This window comes from Brachycentrus maculatus, unplaced genomic scaffold (genome assembly GCF_059751285.1).
Source record: "Brachycentrus maculatus isolate JH-2025_06_01 unplaced genomic scaffold, ASM5975128v1 h1tg000202l, whole genome shotgun sequence".
Classification (NCBI taxonomy): Eukaryota; Metazoa; Arthropoda; class Insecta; order Trichoptera; family Brachycentridae; genus Brachycentrus; species Brachycentrus maculatus.
Genome location: NW_028280953.1, coordinates 2018559 through 2034141, shown reverse-complemented (window position 1 = coordinate 2034141; position 15583 = coordinate 2018559). Strand labels below are relative to the sequence as shown.

Genomic DNA, 15583 nt, shown 5'->3' with positions numbered 1-15583 from the left:
AATTATAAGCTTAAATAATAAAAATGAAAATGGTATTTTCTGGCGTTTCTCATGTGTGTGATTATAATCCAGGATTCGGATCTCACATACTAATATAAGAGTTTCTGCTTGATAAAAAGCTTCTTTACATCTCACCAATAGATGTCTCTAGTGAAGTTCTATTGATTCAAGAACAAGGTTTCTAAATTGGTTCATATATACAGAACTTCCAAGAATTTGAATAGTGTGGTTGTCAATAATGGGTAGAATTGGTGAATGTTACACGTGTGTAAAGTGATCACTTAAACCAGCCTATGACGGTCGTCAGCCCCGTAAATGCCCAGACTTCCATATTCTTCTTCATCTTTGATGAGATGTCAAAAATAATATAAAAACGAGTGTTTCCTTAATCATTGTAACATGTCTTACCACAAAGTTAATCCCGAAACAGTAAATAAAAATACCCTTATCTCGAAAAAAATATATCTCTTCCAAAAACAACTTAATTTTAAAAATTCTTTCGGTGTTTTCTTAAAAAAAAAGCTTGTATATGGATAATAAAATGAAAAGAAAATTATGGAAATATATATTGTGAACGAATACATTCAACACAACCTTTTTCCAAATTTTGAAGGTTTTTCGTTCATCCAAATAGGTGTATAGCATTTTGTCACTCCCATCTACTACACCCATAAACTGATTATACATGTGTACCATTGATGATTAATTTTTTAAAGATTCGTAATCTCCTCTCTTTTTCGTGACAGTTACAGTAGCCGTATCGCTCACATATTACAAAATGATCACTTTTACTAGTTTCGAATTCCGACATTGTGGGTTAATTTTTTTCTGGATCTTTTTGCATTGTATTAAGAAATAATATAATAATTTTGACCTTATGTAATACGTAGAAAGTAAAAAAATAAGGATGCGTGCAAGCGACCTTCCTCACCGTGTGCCAAACAGTAACTGGTTTCGCGAGCGCTATCGTGCTCGATGCACTAACTTGTATACACACAAGCGCGATCGCAATCATCGGCACTATAACGGTTAATATTTTTTAATTTTGTTTTGTATTGAATGTAATATCGCTCACTCCTTTCAAGAACGTCATAAATCAAAAATCGTATATTTTCAATTATGCATGTTTTCGGAATGCACAGAAAATATACTATATCCCAGCAAAAGTGGCATATTTTTAACTTAATATTTACCCGCTACAGGGCAGAAAGTGTTGTTTTTGCATTTTGAAGAAAAGGTATTCTTTAATTATTTTTTTAAATATATTAAATATTTTTCAGATGGAGAATAAACCTTCACATTTTACCTAAAAAGATCTGTTGCACAGTAAAAAGTTCAATAAGTGGCTTGATATTTATTTTTAATACATTGTATTATATTTTTAAACTTTAAAAATGTTCTCCTGAAAAATCAAGTATTTTGATTTATGACGTTCTTGAAAGGAGTGAGCGATATATGAATCAATCTCACGCACATTTTTGTTCAAATTTTCTTTTAATTTTAAACTTAAGTGGGTATAATATTATGCCAATTGTGAATTGATGATATTCTCTGTGGCTGTCCATAACTTCTCTTGCATTTCGCTATTGTATTTTATCAGAATATCGGTTTCTTTACAGTCCGCGTAGAATGTTCCAGATTTACCTCTTATTGAAGGTTCTGTAGCGCAGTACACACTCGTTTGGGCACCCTGAAATTTTTTTTATAAAAAATACACATATTAATATCTGACAAAAACCGTCCTTCCATATTCTTCTTCATCTATGATGAAGTGGAGAAACCCTGGTTAAATAATAAATAAAATACTTGTTTTTTACCACTTCAGTATTCTATTGTAATGACTCGTTTCGGAAGCTAGAGATGCTTCCGAATAGATGCGTACAGACCAATGCTCTGGATAATTTCAGAAGTATCGATCATGTTATGTTATGTTGGTTGATATGTCAATTTCAAAAAAAAATAAGTGGAGAAAACGAAGATTTGTGAATAAGTATTTGGACACACTCAAAATGTTGTGATAAAAAATCATGTTTTCAGTCGTCTTCCAATATGTAAAATAATTATTGACAAAGATCAGAAGTACTTGATAGATTGCAAATAAAATTATTATTTGAAATTAATGTATTACTTGATATATACCACTTTTTCTTAAAATCTACCGTGACACGTGTTTCGTGCATTCCGCATCATTTTCAAACACAGTATAACATTAATTATACATTAATCAAAAATGGATAGATTTTACCACTAAGTGACTGCCGAATCAATTAATGAAATTAAATTATTATTACCTGCTTTGGGGTCCTCATCACAAAAAAGAAGATTGGGGCTAGGAAAGCAAAATGGTACCACCGTAAGTTGTGTCTGAAATGAAAAAATAATAATGATGTTGGATAATTTATATACCGCCATCTTGTAAAATACTACCTAAAGCAAGGGCGGCCAACTCGCGGCCCGCCGGGGTGTCTTCTTGTGGCCCGCGGAGCATATCACACATTTTTTTAAATTGTTCATAAAACCACCAAGAGAACATTCCATCGTACGTAGATCGTATGCTATCCATATATGAAGGTATCTCATTATCGCGACAATTTCATCTATGGTATATTCTTTTTCACAATCACAACATTATGCGATACACTTTTAAACACACATTGACGCTACTTTAACGGACTGACTAGAGTGATTCAAGAGTCAAAATACTTTGTAAAAGCTAGTTACGCAATAGCCATGATACTAGCAAAAAATTTGAACCAATATTCGGATTGTGAAATGGTTAAGGAATGTTTGGAGAGTGTCGTTTAAATTCATTCGTGTCCAGAAAAGAAAACTGATTTTTCAAAAATAAGCCTGTTCCTAATTCAATAAAAATGTTCGATTATAATTTTTTAATCTAGTCTTTTAAAAAACAGTATATTTCATGTTTGCTTTGGATAATCAAAGAAATTTTGTTTTACGGCCTGGTAGGAAATCTCATTTCTTAAATTTAGCCCGGCTGCTGAAAAGGTTGGCCACTCATGACCTAAAGCGTGCTTCACTGCGATATTATAATGCTAAATTGTTCATTTTTAACAAAACAATGATAGAAGTCAATTTAAATATCACTCGGTAAATACCACTTTTAAAAAAAAATCTATTTCGACACATTGCTCACTATATAATATAGAATATATCAAAATATGTCGCTCACTCCTTTCGAGAACGTCATAAATCAAAAAACTTGATTTTTCAGGAGAATGTATTTTAAAGTATAAAAATATAACACAACATATTAAAAATAAATATCAAGCCACTTACTGAACTTTTTATTGTGCAACAGATCTTTTTAGGTAAAACCTGAAGGTTTTTTCTCCATTTGAAAAATATTTAATATATATTTAATAATGAAACAATACCTTTTCTTCAAAATGCAAATACAACACTTTCTGCCAATATTAAGTTAAAAAATGCCACTTTTGCTGGGATATAGTACATTTTATGGGCATTCCAAAAACATGCACAACTGAAAATTGACGATTTTTGAAATATGACATTGTTGAAAGGAGTGAGCGACATGTTTTGATATATTCTGAATCGTTAGTGTGAAAATAGTCTGGAATGCATCGAAACACGTAATATAATAGATTTTAAGAAGTAGTGGTAATTACCAAGTGATATTTAAATAAATCAGATACTACCACAAAGTGTAAGATCTTTAAGAAATACCCAGACTTACATTGGTGAAATGGTGAATACTCATACATCCATATTCTCTTTCATCTGTGTTGAGATGCCAATAAGTCCCAAGTCCTAGCGGACAAGCCCAGATTATTGAGCAAAGATTTGGACACACCCAAAATATTGTACTTCAGATTTGAGAATTTGAACAAATGAGTATTTACATTTTTATATTATTTTTTGACATCTCATCAAAGATGAAGAAGAATATGGATGTCTGGGCATTTACGGGGCTGACGACCGTCATGGGCTGGTTTAAGTGATCACTTTATACACGTGTAACATTCACCAATTCTATTATTGACAACCACACTACTCAAATTCTTGGAAGTTCTATATATATGAACCAATTTTGAAACATTGTTCTTTAAGTGATGAAAAAAGTGGTGAAAACAAAGTCTATTAATTTTATAAAGATATTATAAAATGTACCACAAATTATCTGTGGAAAACATTCAAGAAAATATTAAATTATACACTTATACACACTTATACAAATATTAATTTCACTTTTAAATTTTACTTCTAATTTTTATTTTTATTTTTCTTACTTCATTATTTTTAATTGTTACTACCCTTTTTTTTACAACCAAATTACTATTCTTTATATATCGCTCACTCCTTTCAAGAACGTCATAAATAAAAAATCGTCAATATTCAGTTGTGTATGTTTTCGGATTGCCCAGAAAATGTACTATATACCAGCAAAAGCGGCATATTTTTAGCTTAATATTTACCCGCTACAGGGCAGAAAGTGTTGTTTTTGCATTTTGAAGAAAAGGTATTGTTTAATATATTTTTTTTAATATATTAAATATTTTTCAAATGGAGAAAAACTCTTCAGGTTTTACCTAAAAAGATCTGTTGCACAGTAAAAAGTTCAATAAGTGGCTTGATATTTATTTTTAATACATTGTATTATATTTTTAAACTTTAAAAACGTTTTCCTGAAAAATCAAGTTTTTTGATTTATGACGTTCTTGAAAGGAGTGAGCGATATGTGTTTAACCTGCACCTTTATCGTTTCTGTAAGCTTGTTGTGTTCCCATCTAATTGATGAAAAACATCAAAACTATTTTTATTGCACTGTATTTCGTTTATTGTAATATGTTTTTCATCGTTTGTGAACCTTAAATAAATAAAATAAAATATACCTGAAGAGGTTTGAATATGTGAATCCAGGGCAAAGAATAAACACGTCAATTCCTTTATCCCTTGTCTTCTCGGCTAGAGCTTTTCCGAAGTAAACTGTCATTAGCTTTGAGTTGGCGTAGGCGGGATCATCACGAAGCTTCCGGTCATTCTGCAGTTCCTCCGTCTTCTTCACCAGGTTCAAGTCTTCCAGATCTATCTTCCCATCTTTATACAGCTTCGAGGACACTATCACGACCCTGCAATCAAAAATAACAATTCACAAACTAACAACTGCAGATTTTGTATGGAGGATAACGAAACGCCAATCCACATTCTCTACAATTGTGATGCACTCGCTCACAAACGAAGTCACATCCTTGGAGGACCTCTACTGGACTCCGAGAAGGTGAAGCTCCTACCACCAAGACAGGTCGTGAGTTACATGACTCATGTAGGTCTTGGCAGTGAGCTGTAATACAGAGGGAAGTCAAAATAGACCTAATATGGTCGCAGTGATATAGCCAAAAAGCCAAAAAAAAAACTAAAAACTGATTTATTGTTTCGGCATTCATTTTATGGTAAGACAAGATTGAATGTGAAATTAAACACTTGTTTTTTAAATAATTTTTTGACATCTCATCAAAGATGAAGAATGAGTATCTATGTGACTAACATCATTAAACTTGTAATATAAGCATGACAACAGGCCGCTTAGGTCTACAAAATAATAATGTTGAAATATTTGTGTATTTATATATTTTTATTTTACAACACACATAAAAACAAATTACAATATTTTTTTGACACCTCATCAAAGATGAAGAAGAATAGGGAAGTCTGGGCATTTACGGGGCTGACGACCGTCGTAGGCTGGTTTAAGTGATCACTTTACACACGTGTAACATTCACCAATCCAGAGTTTGTGAACAAGTATTTGGACACACTCAAAATGTTGTAAAAAAACTAGTTTTTTAATTGAGTATTATATTGTTACGACTAGTTTCGGAAGCTACAAATGCTTCCATCTACAGGTTTGAGTATAGTAAAACCCTTATCCGCGTCCCAATGGTGCATAAGGCACTGCGTCATATGAACGCAGTTTTATCTTTATCGTTTAGGCATGAAGGAAAGGTGATCAACCCTCCGCTTCAGGTACCAGTCCAGGGTAATATTGAATAAATATTACAGTGGAAAAATCACTTATATTTATTTGAATAAATTGAATAAATAGGATATATACCTGCTTGGGGCAGCTGCTTCCAGTCTGTCAATCAACAAGTTAGTCAACAGAAATGGAGCCAAGTAGTTGACTCCGAAGTTGATCTCAAAGCCATCCTTGGTCTTCTGACCCTCAACAGTAGGAACTGCCACGCCGGCGTTGTTTATCAATACATCAATTTTGTTGAATCCTTCTTTTACAATTTCAACAAAAGTCCTGATTGACTCCAGGGAAGATAAGTCCACGTGCATTGCGATCTGACGGAAAAAGAAATCAGTGCCATTTTCAAATTGAGATAAAAAATATTGAACAGTATTTCGTGGGTCTACTGGCAAAAAATGTCAACTGGAAAATCCCTGTTACAACATTTTGAGTGTGTCCAAATACTTGTTCACAAATCTGGATTATCTCCAACTTGTTTATTTTAACTGCAGACAGTTGGTAGAATTACATATTGAATTGTTGGGTAATATATCCAAAATAAAACAAGGTTTGTTCCTTAACCCTATATATACACCTATATTTATCAACCTACATATATATACACCTAAATATATTTTTATTCGTTAGTTTTAATTTGTACCAGAAGATGAAAACAATTGTCGTTTTCGAAACTTGTCGTAAATAAAAATAAAACTCAATTAAGTGGATTATTCAAGTGTTTAATTTTCATTAAATTAATCATGTCATTCCACAAAGTTAATGCCAAATCAATAAATAATATAAGGTTTGTTGGATTGAATTCTTCATTTATTTATGTGTATGTCAATACGTGACGCGTTTTGTCTTCTTAGGACGTCACGTATTAACATATACATAAATTATCTTCAACTTGTTGTTATCTCCAACAAATGTGGACACACTCAAAATGTTGTAAATAAATTATCTGGTCAAATTATAAGCTTAAAATAATAAAAATGAAAATGATATTTTCTGGCGTTATGTGTGTGATTATAATCCAGGATTCGGACCTCAAATACTAATAAAAGAGTTTCTGCTCAATAAAAAGCTTCTTTTCATCTCACCAATACATGTCTCTAGTGAAGTTCTATTGATTCAAGAACAAGGTTTCTAAATTGGTTCATATATATAAAACTTCCAAGAATTTGAGTAGTGTAGTTGTCAATCAATAATGGGTAGAATTGGTGAATCTTACACGTGTGTAAAGTGATCATTAAACCAGCCTATGACGGTCGTCAGCCCCGTAAATGCCCAGACTTCCATATTCTTCTTCATCTTTGATGAGATGTCAAAAAATAATTCCTGTTATTTAAAGCTTTTAGCCTAAATAAAATACCCGCTTGAAGTTTAATGTGTCAGGTTGTGGTCCCGTGGTTAGTCTCGTGGACTCTTGAGTCAGAGTTTCTAGGTTCGAACCCACCCTACCACAATTTGATACCTATTCACAATAATGAGCCACTCAGGCTCACAGAAATAGTATGAAATTGAAGTATTTTTGTAAATGATAAAATCACAAACACTTCCCTATTTTAAATTACTTTAAAAACCACATATATATGCCATTTTAAAACTACTTGGTGTATTTTGCCAGTTTATAGAACGCTGAAAACTTTATAATATGCACCATTAACCCTTTCTGGTCCCCCAAAATTAACCTGTCCGGGTGTGAGTTTCTCCAGACTGTGAGACTAAGGAGTGAATTTGTTTTTGCAATTTTTTTTTACTTTTATAATTTTATATCATAGTCGATGCTATAAGCAACATGTTTTCTTGAATAATAATAATAATAAAACCCTTATCCGCACCCCAATGGTGCATAGGGCACTGCGTCGTATGAACGCAGTGTTATCTTGATCATTTACACATGAAGGAAAGGTGATCAGCCCTCCGCTTCAGGTACCAGTCCAGGGTAATATTGAATAAATATGACAGTGAAAAAATCACTTATTTTATTTTATCCCCCTTGGGAATCGAACCCGGAACCTCCAGAATGGTAGCCGAGCGTGCTGACCATTACACTACGGAGGCGGACAAACATGATTTATATCAAAATTATCGAAATATCGATAAATCATGTTTTTAACATGTTTTGATATAAATCGTGTCATCAATCATATTTTGTATCGGCCATACATGTATGTCCATACTCCTTTGAGAAAAGTTTGGTATGGCCGTACATGTACGGCCATGCTCCCGGACAGGTTAAAAAAAAATTTTTGGTAGACAGTTACATTCCAATTGGAAACAAAATGATTTGTACTCTGCTTCGCATACTATTTTAATAGATTCGTGGGACAAAAATGTAAGCTTGCATTTTAAATAAATAAAAATAATGATGAAAAAAATAACGAATAACATCCGACACGGGACCTAAGAGGAAAAAATCGATCTCGAATGAGATTCGATATTGGACCAGTAAGAGTTAAGTAAAAAATTTACGAGGTAACGGTTTTTACCACTACACCCACGATATGTTTACATCGTGCAGTATTGTTTTGAAGCAATATCTTACAACATACTAAACACATATTATTTATTGATTTGGCATTAACTAAATTGAAAAATATATTTTTAAGGATATTAATATCATCAGTGTATCCAAACTGTATCAGATTATGTGGAATCTTCATCATTCTCTGCATCATAAAACCGTTATCATTTTACAATCTATAACTACAGTCAAACCCCGATATAACTAATTGGGTGGAGGGGTGTCTGTTAAAGCCGAGAGTCCATTATATAAAAAAAGGCTAAAATATTTTTTTTTGTTGAAAATATGAACTTGTATTGTAATACAAAATAATAAAATAAAAAATTGTCCCGGGACACTTGTCGTGAAGTGACGTTGTTGTTGTCAATATCAACTGACGCGCAAATCCTGCTTTGAAAAAAGAATCATGTTTTGTTTGCACTTTTTTTATGATCTATACTGTAAATTCGTCCGCCTCCGTAGTGTAATGGTCAGCACGCTCGGCTACCGTTCTGGAGGACCCGGGTTTGATTCCCAGGGGGGGTAAGAATAAATATGAGTGTTTTTTTTCACTGTAATTCAATTTTCACTGTAATTCAATATTACCCTGGACTGGTACTTGAAGCGGAGGGCTGATCACCTTTCTTTCATGTGTAAACGATCAAGATAACACTGCGTTTATATGACGCAGTGCCCTATGCACCATTGGGGTGCGGATAAGGGTTTTATTATTATTATTATATTGTAAATGAAGATACTTGTTTTTTACCACTTGAGTTACATTTATTTTAAAGACGAGTTTCAGAATCTACAGATGCTTCCATCTTCGGAGTCTGAATATAAACATTATAAATTCAGACCCGAAGATGGAAGCATATCAAATTAATCGAATAAAGCTTAGCGTGCGTCGAAGAAGTACTAGGCAAAAATCTATAATCGCAGTATTTTTACATAATGCAAACTATGCCAAGTTCTCTCCCATTCCGCGGCTTCACATGTTAGCTAATGCTTTTGAAAGTATAGATTTATTTAATATATTGTTATCCACCTTAAAGTCTGTACTTTCTCACCATTTCTTCTCCATGTTATAATGGATAAATTTAAACGTTGTGTTTCACTCTCTCTCGCTGCTCGCTGATAGTGTGTGAAGGAGACGTCTATTTACCAGTGCTTACTATTTGTTATTTTATTATTATTTTATGTTTAAGACTTTTTGTTTCTCTATTAGTGTATTTTTATATTAGATATTATACATATGTATTATGTTAAAGGCATTGGCCGTTCAATAAATAAATAAATATGTAGCTTCCGAAACTAGTCGTTAAATATAACTCAAGTGGTAAAAACAAGTTTTTTAATTTACAATTTCATCATGTCTTAATTTCTTTCATCATAACATTTTGAGTGTGTCCAAATACTTCTATAATCTAGGATCTCACATACTAATATAAGAGTTTCTGCTTAATAAAAAGCTTCTTTACATCTCACCAATAGATGTCTCTAGTGAAGTTCTAGTGATTCATGAACAAGGTTTCTAAATTGGTTCATATATATAGAACTTCCAAGAATTTGAGTAGTGTGGTTGTCAATAATGGGTAGAATTGGTGAATGTTACACGTGTGTAAAGTGATCACTTAAACCAGCCTATGACGGTCGTAAGCCCCGTAAATGCCCAGACTTCCATATTCTTCTTCATCTTTGATGAGATGTCAAAAAATAATATTCTTTCATCATTGTCTCCACAAAGTGAATGCCGAAACAATAAATAAAATAACTCTTTGTTGCGAAAATGCGTATAATATTTACTGACAGGATTTTTTGTCCATTATATCCGAAGTTCATTAAATATAGGTCCATCCAGATATCGCTCACTCCTTTCAAGAACGTCATAAATCAAAAATCTTGATTTTTAAGGAGAACGTTTTTAAAGTTTAAAAATATAACACAATGTATTCAAAATAAATATCAAGCCACTTATTGAACTATTTACTATGCAACGGATCTTTTTAGGTAAAACCTGAAGGTTTTTTCTCCATTTGAAAAATATTTAGTTTATTTAAAAAAATAATTAAACAATACCTTTTCCTCAAAATGTAAAAACAACATTTTCTGCCCTGTAGCGGGTAAATATAAAGTTTAAAATATGCCTCTTTTGCTGGGATAAAGTACATTTTCTGGGGATTTCGAAAACATGCACAGCTGAAAATTTACGATTTTTGATTTATGACGTTCTTGAAAGGAGTGAGCGATATGGCAATGAATACGGGCTATTGGTTGATATTTTTAGTACATCAATAAATATCTTTAAAATTTACAGAGCACTTTTTGGATCTCTTGGTATGAATTTTATTTTGATTATCAGCTTCCCTAATTTGTACCGATTGTTTTAACCTTTTTTTCACCAAGTTTTGCATTTTTTATTACTTATACTTGTCTGCCTCCGTAGTGTAATGGTCAGCACGCTCGGCTACCGTTCTGTAGGTCCCGGGTTCGATTCCCAGGGGGGTTCAAATAAATATAAGTGATTTTCCACTATAATATTTATTCAATATTACCCTGGACTGGTACCTGAAGCGGAGGGCTGATCACCTTTCATGTGTAAAAACGATCAAGATAACACTGCGTTATATGACGCAGTGCCCTATGCACCATTTGGGTACGGATAAGGGTCTTATTATTTTATTATTATACTTATCTTTTCTTTTTTCATTATTTTTATTTTTATTTCATATCATTTATTATTATTTTCTATGTAATCTATATTAATTTCTAATTTCTATGTTATCTTTTGTAAAAGGCAGTAATGCCGTATATAAATAAATAATTTATATCGTGGTTTTACTGTACATGAGTACTCATATTAAACTTATCTGCGTTTTAAATCCATATCTGCACATAAAACTTATCGTTATCTTTATATGCATATAAAACTTATTGGCATCTGTGATCCATAACTGTGTGTCGATTTTATCTGGCGAATTGCTCTTATATCTATGTAAATAATAATGATAAAGTAACATTTTTGACATCTCAACATAGATGAAGAAGATTATGAAGATTATGCTTACCCTAACTTCTGTTTGCGCAATTTATTATTAAAAATTCATAAAAAATATCCTTGCAGTAAAAAACACATAACATTATTAAACTTTATGGAGTACAGAGGCAATTTTAAAACCCCAAAACACGCTAGCTCGCATCTACTACGTTGAGAAAGTTGGGGCTTGTGCGCCCGCGTACCTTGCCGCCCTCATGGAGTACCTAGCTGCCAAGGTGTTGGAAATGGCCATCTATGCCTCCAGTGACAACCAGCATTACCTCCGCCATCTGCAGTTGAATATCCACAATGACGGGACCTTAACAAGCTGCTCTCCGGCATTACCATTACACAGTGAGGCGTCCTGTCCAACATTTTGGCCATGCTCCAGCCTAAGAAGACCGAAAAGAAAGCGCAACAATACGGCGGCTCCGCTTTTCTGCCTTCAGACTCAGCCGACGTCATTTTTCACTTATATATTTTTTAAATTTTCTCTCATTATCATTTTCATATCATAATCCTTACCTGTATAAGCGCCCTTGAGGTAGTTTTTTACAAAAATGGCGCTATATAAATCATGCAAGATTATTATTATTATTATTATTACGACCCGTTTTATATTGGTGTAAGGCGGAATATTCAATAGCCCGCAACTTAACTTTCTTTAAACCCAGGTAACATTTAAGGTAATTGCATTTTTTGCTTAAAACACCGTTTTTGTATTGAATAAATAAGATTTTCATCGAAATAAATAAATGGTTTTGAAATGAAAAGAGTTATTAAAAGTAATAACAAAAAATTTAAAAATAGTATTTGCCAAATTCCAATATATTTTTTTTAAATGTGCACGGATAGTGCGTGTGGCGTCTTGCGCAGCCAGTCGCATACTGACTTTGTGTGTTTGAGAAATCACTTTATACACGTGAAACATTCACCATTCTACCCATGATTGACAACCATACTTCTCAATTTTTTAAATCAATCATGGGTAGAATGGCGAATGTTACACGTGTACAAGGTGATCACTTAAACCAGACAATGACGGGTCGTAAGCCCTGTAAATACCCAGACTTCCATATTCTTCTTCATCTATGTTGAGATGTCAAAAATGTAATAATTAGCCCTAAGTGGAGAAACCCAGATTTGTGAACAAGGATTTGGACACACTTAAAAAATTGCAAATATTAATTTTAGTTTCACACCACTGTTTCTTTGCTAACATTCTTCGCCTCTTCCACGTTCATGCATCTCCTCATACATACCCGCCGATTATTTCGACTTCTAAGCTGACCGCTTTCAAGTATTTGACATAACTGATCGTGCCAAGTTTTTCTCGGTCTTCCTCTGCTCCTTTTTCCAGCTATATTCGCCTCATAATTCTGTCTCATTTAATAATAATAATAATAAAACCCTTATCCGCACCCCAATGGTGCATAGGGCACTGTGTCATATAAACGCAGTGTTATCTTGATCGTTTACACATGAAGGAATTGTGATCAGCCCTCCGCTTCAGGTACCAGTCCATGGTAATATTGAATAAATATTACATAATTTGTCTCATTTAATTTTTATAAATTGAATAATTTATTTGATATTTTCCTTAATTTTTTTTCTCCCTTCTCTATTTCCGTTTATATCATTTTTTTATTATTACAGTGTATTTTGTTTGTAAGGGTCTAAATCACTCGAAAACGACTTGTATATAAGTGTTTTATTTTTATTTTATAGTTCATTTAAATCATCATGTCATACCACGAAGTTAATGCCAAATCAAATAATAACACGAACATATTTGATCATGCAAATCAAACATGGGTAATTTTGAACAATATTAGTAGTATTGTAAAAAAAAATTAGCATAAGTATACGTATTGAAATTTGTTTTTTCTAAAGAATACATCGTGGGTATACTCGGCTGTCTAGTAAAGTAAAGTCTACTTAGTCCAAAAATGCAAAAAAACGTACTACAAAAAAATGTCCCTTACTGTTTTAAGTTTGGACAGCCGTACTGGCATAAAACATTAACTCTATAAAATCCCTGTTTGAATAATTCCTGTTATTTAAAGCTTTTAACCTGAATAAAATGCCCGCTATTAAATTTGAAGTTAAATTCACTTTTAAAACCACATAAATATGACATTTCAAGCTACTTAGTGTATTTTGCCAGTTTATAAAACGTTAAAAACTTTATAATACTGCTGCATATTTTCGAGTTAACGTTTTTTTCCAGTACACCCAGGCATATTGAATTTTTCTCAACTCCTTTCTTTTTGATAATTCTTGTCTTCAAAAATATATATTTATTTCGGAGAAAAACTTATTTTGATCAATACAAAAACGGTGTTTTAATAAAAAAATTAAACAAATACGTTAAATGTTACCTTATCGATTATTCTACCTAAAGGCCCAATATACGATAAATTATAATTATCCAGATTGATGGTGAGTATAGTCATAAATAATGCAATTTTAAATACATAATTGTATTTATTGTCAACAATATTAAAATTAAGTTCATTCAAAGTAATATGTAGTTCATCCAAATTAATATTTAGTTCATTCAAAGTAAAATATAGCTCATCCAAATTAAAATTTAGTTCATACCATTTCTCCGTACGGTTTTTTCCTCTTTCTCAATTTTCTTATTGTAGCGATGGCCTCGTTCGCGCTGTCGATATTTCTGCAAGCGAATATGACTCTTGCGCCCATCTCCACAAGCGCCTTTGCCGTCTCAAAACCGATCCCAGAATTAGCACCCGTTATCAAGAAAGTTTTTTCCTTTAAAAGATCCGAGTTTTTGCAATAGCCCCATTTCTTCTGGCGGTACAGTCGTATTGCTATTATCACTGAAATCACTACTACTATAGGCACTATAATATAGACGAGAGTTAAGTCGGACTCCATCACGGACAATGTAGATATAATGTGAAACCAACGACGCGGAACAAGTGAGAAATCATAATAAACGGGTTTCCGCGCGATATAAAATAATAGATCGCAAGCTCAAATACTATATTTTCTAATACATTTCTCATGTGTGAGTAAGATAGCGCAATACATCAATGCCTGCATCTCTCTTCAAATTTATTGTTGTGAAAATGCGTTTTACTTTGTCTCGTTCTATGTACGTAAGTTGGCATTAGAGGAACAAGAAAAGATGTTTAAATATTTATTTATATTAAGCTTAGTGACTATTTTTGCTTGAATACAAATTGGGCATTAAGAGATGTGATGTCGTTTATCGATATTTAGGTAGAGTAAGAACGGGATTACAAATATCGATTATTATAGTAGCTCTTATGAATACTCCAAATAAAATATTATATTTTTTTATTCTGAACATTGTCTGTGTCTTTTAGTAAAAATTTACGAAAATGGCTCTACGTTAATTATTATTATTAATGATGCAAAGAGCACTGAATCAGACTGAGGTAATTTTATCTTGATCGCTAATTATATAAAGGCAAAGTGAATGATTAATTTTAATTCATGCATACATATTACTTTTCATCATCATCACGCTCAAGAATAAGAAACCCTGAGTGTCTATTATTGATTGAATTGGGGGAAAGTTTCTAACCGATGGACAAAGATCATTCCATACCATTGGACTCGCAATGGCAAAGGCACACTCACCAGTTAAACTGGCTAGTAGGCTGGTGAGATGAATTTACCCATGGCAGTTGTTGGAGCTTATTAAAGTGTGAGACATTTATCAACCGATTCGTCTGGAAAGCACAGCTATTTTACATACCCTGGAGCCGTATTATGTATTGATTTATACATAAACACCCAGAGTTTTCACTTTACCCTTTCGGGAAAGCGCAACCAGTGCAGTTTGTGAAGTAGTGGGGTGATGTGACTGAATTTAGATATATTAAAAAATCAGTCTCGCTGCGTTTAACACTGATTGCAGTCGTGTCACTTTATTTTTTGGTAGACCCGTGTATATACTGTAACAATATCGACTCTAGATATTACAAATGTATTTATCAATTCACATGCTGCATCAAACAGAAATCCAAAGTTTCATAATGAAGGCAAC

The 15583-nt window shown here is 32.8% G+C and overlaps 2 protein-coding genes across 3 annotated transcripts in view; one reads left to right on the top strand and one right to left on the bottom strand.

The window, feature by feature from the left end:
* The window catches only part of LOC148307286 (beta-1,4-glucuronyltransferase 1-like), a 197457-nt gene that overhangs the window by 170678 nt on the left and 11196 nt on the right, over positions 1 to 15583 (top strand). The gene's annotated exons all lie outside the window — the stretch shown is intronic.
* LOC148307287 (retinol dehydrogenase 14-like) lies at positions 1378 to 14499 on the bottom strand. The gene is made up of 5 exons (XM_088263638.1): positions 14143 to 14499; positions 6092 to 6327; positions 4872 to 5108; positions 2292 to 2364; positions 1378 to 1690 (listed from the first exon to the last, which is right to left on the bottom strand). The coding sequence occupies exons 1-5, from the start codon at positions 14440 to 14442 to the stop codon at positions 1523 to 1525; spliced, it is 1014 nt and encodes a 337-aa protein (XP_088119764.1). The 5' UTR covers positions 14443 to 14499; the 3' UTR covers positions 1378 to 1522.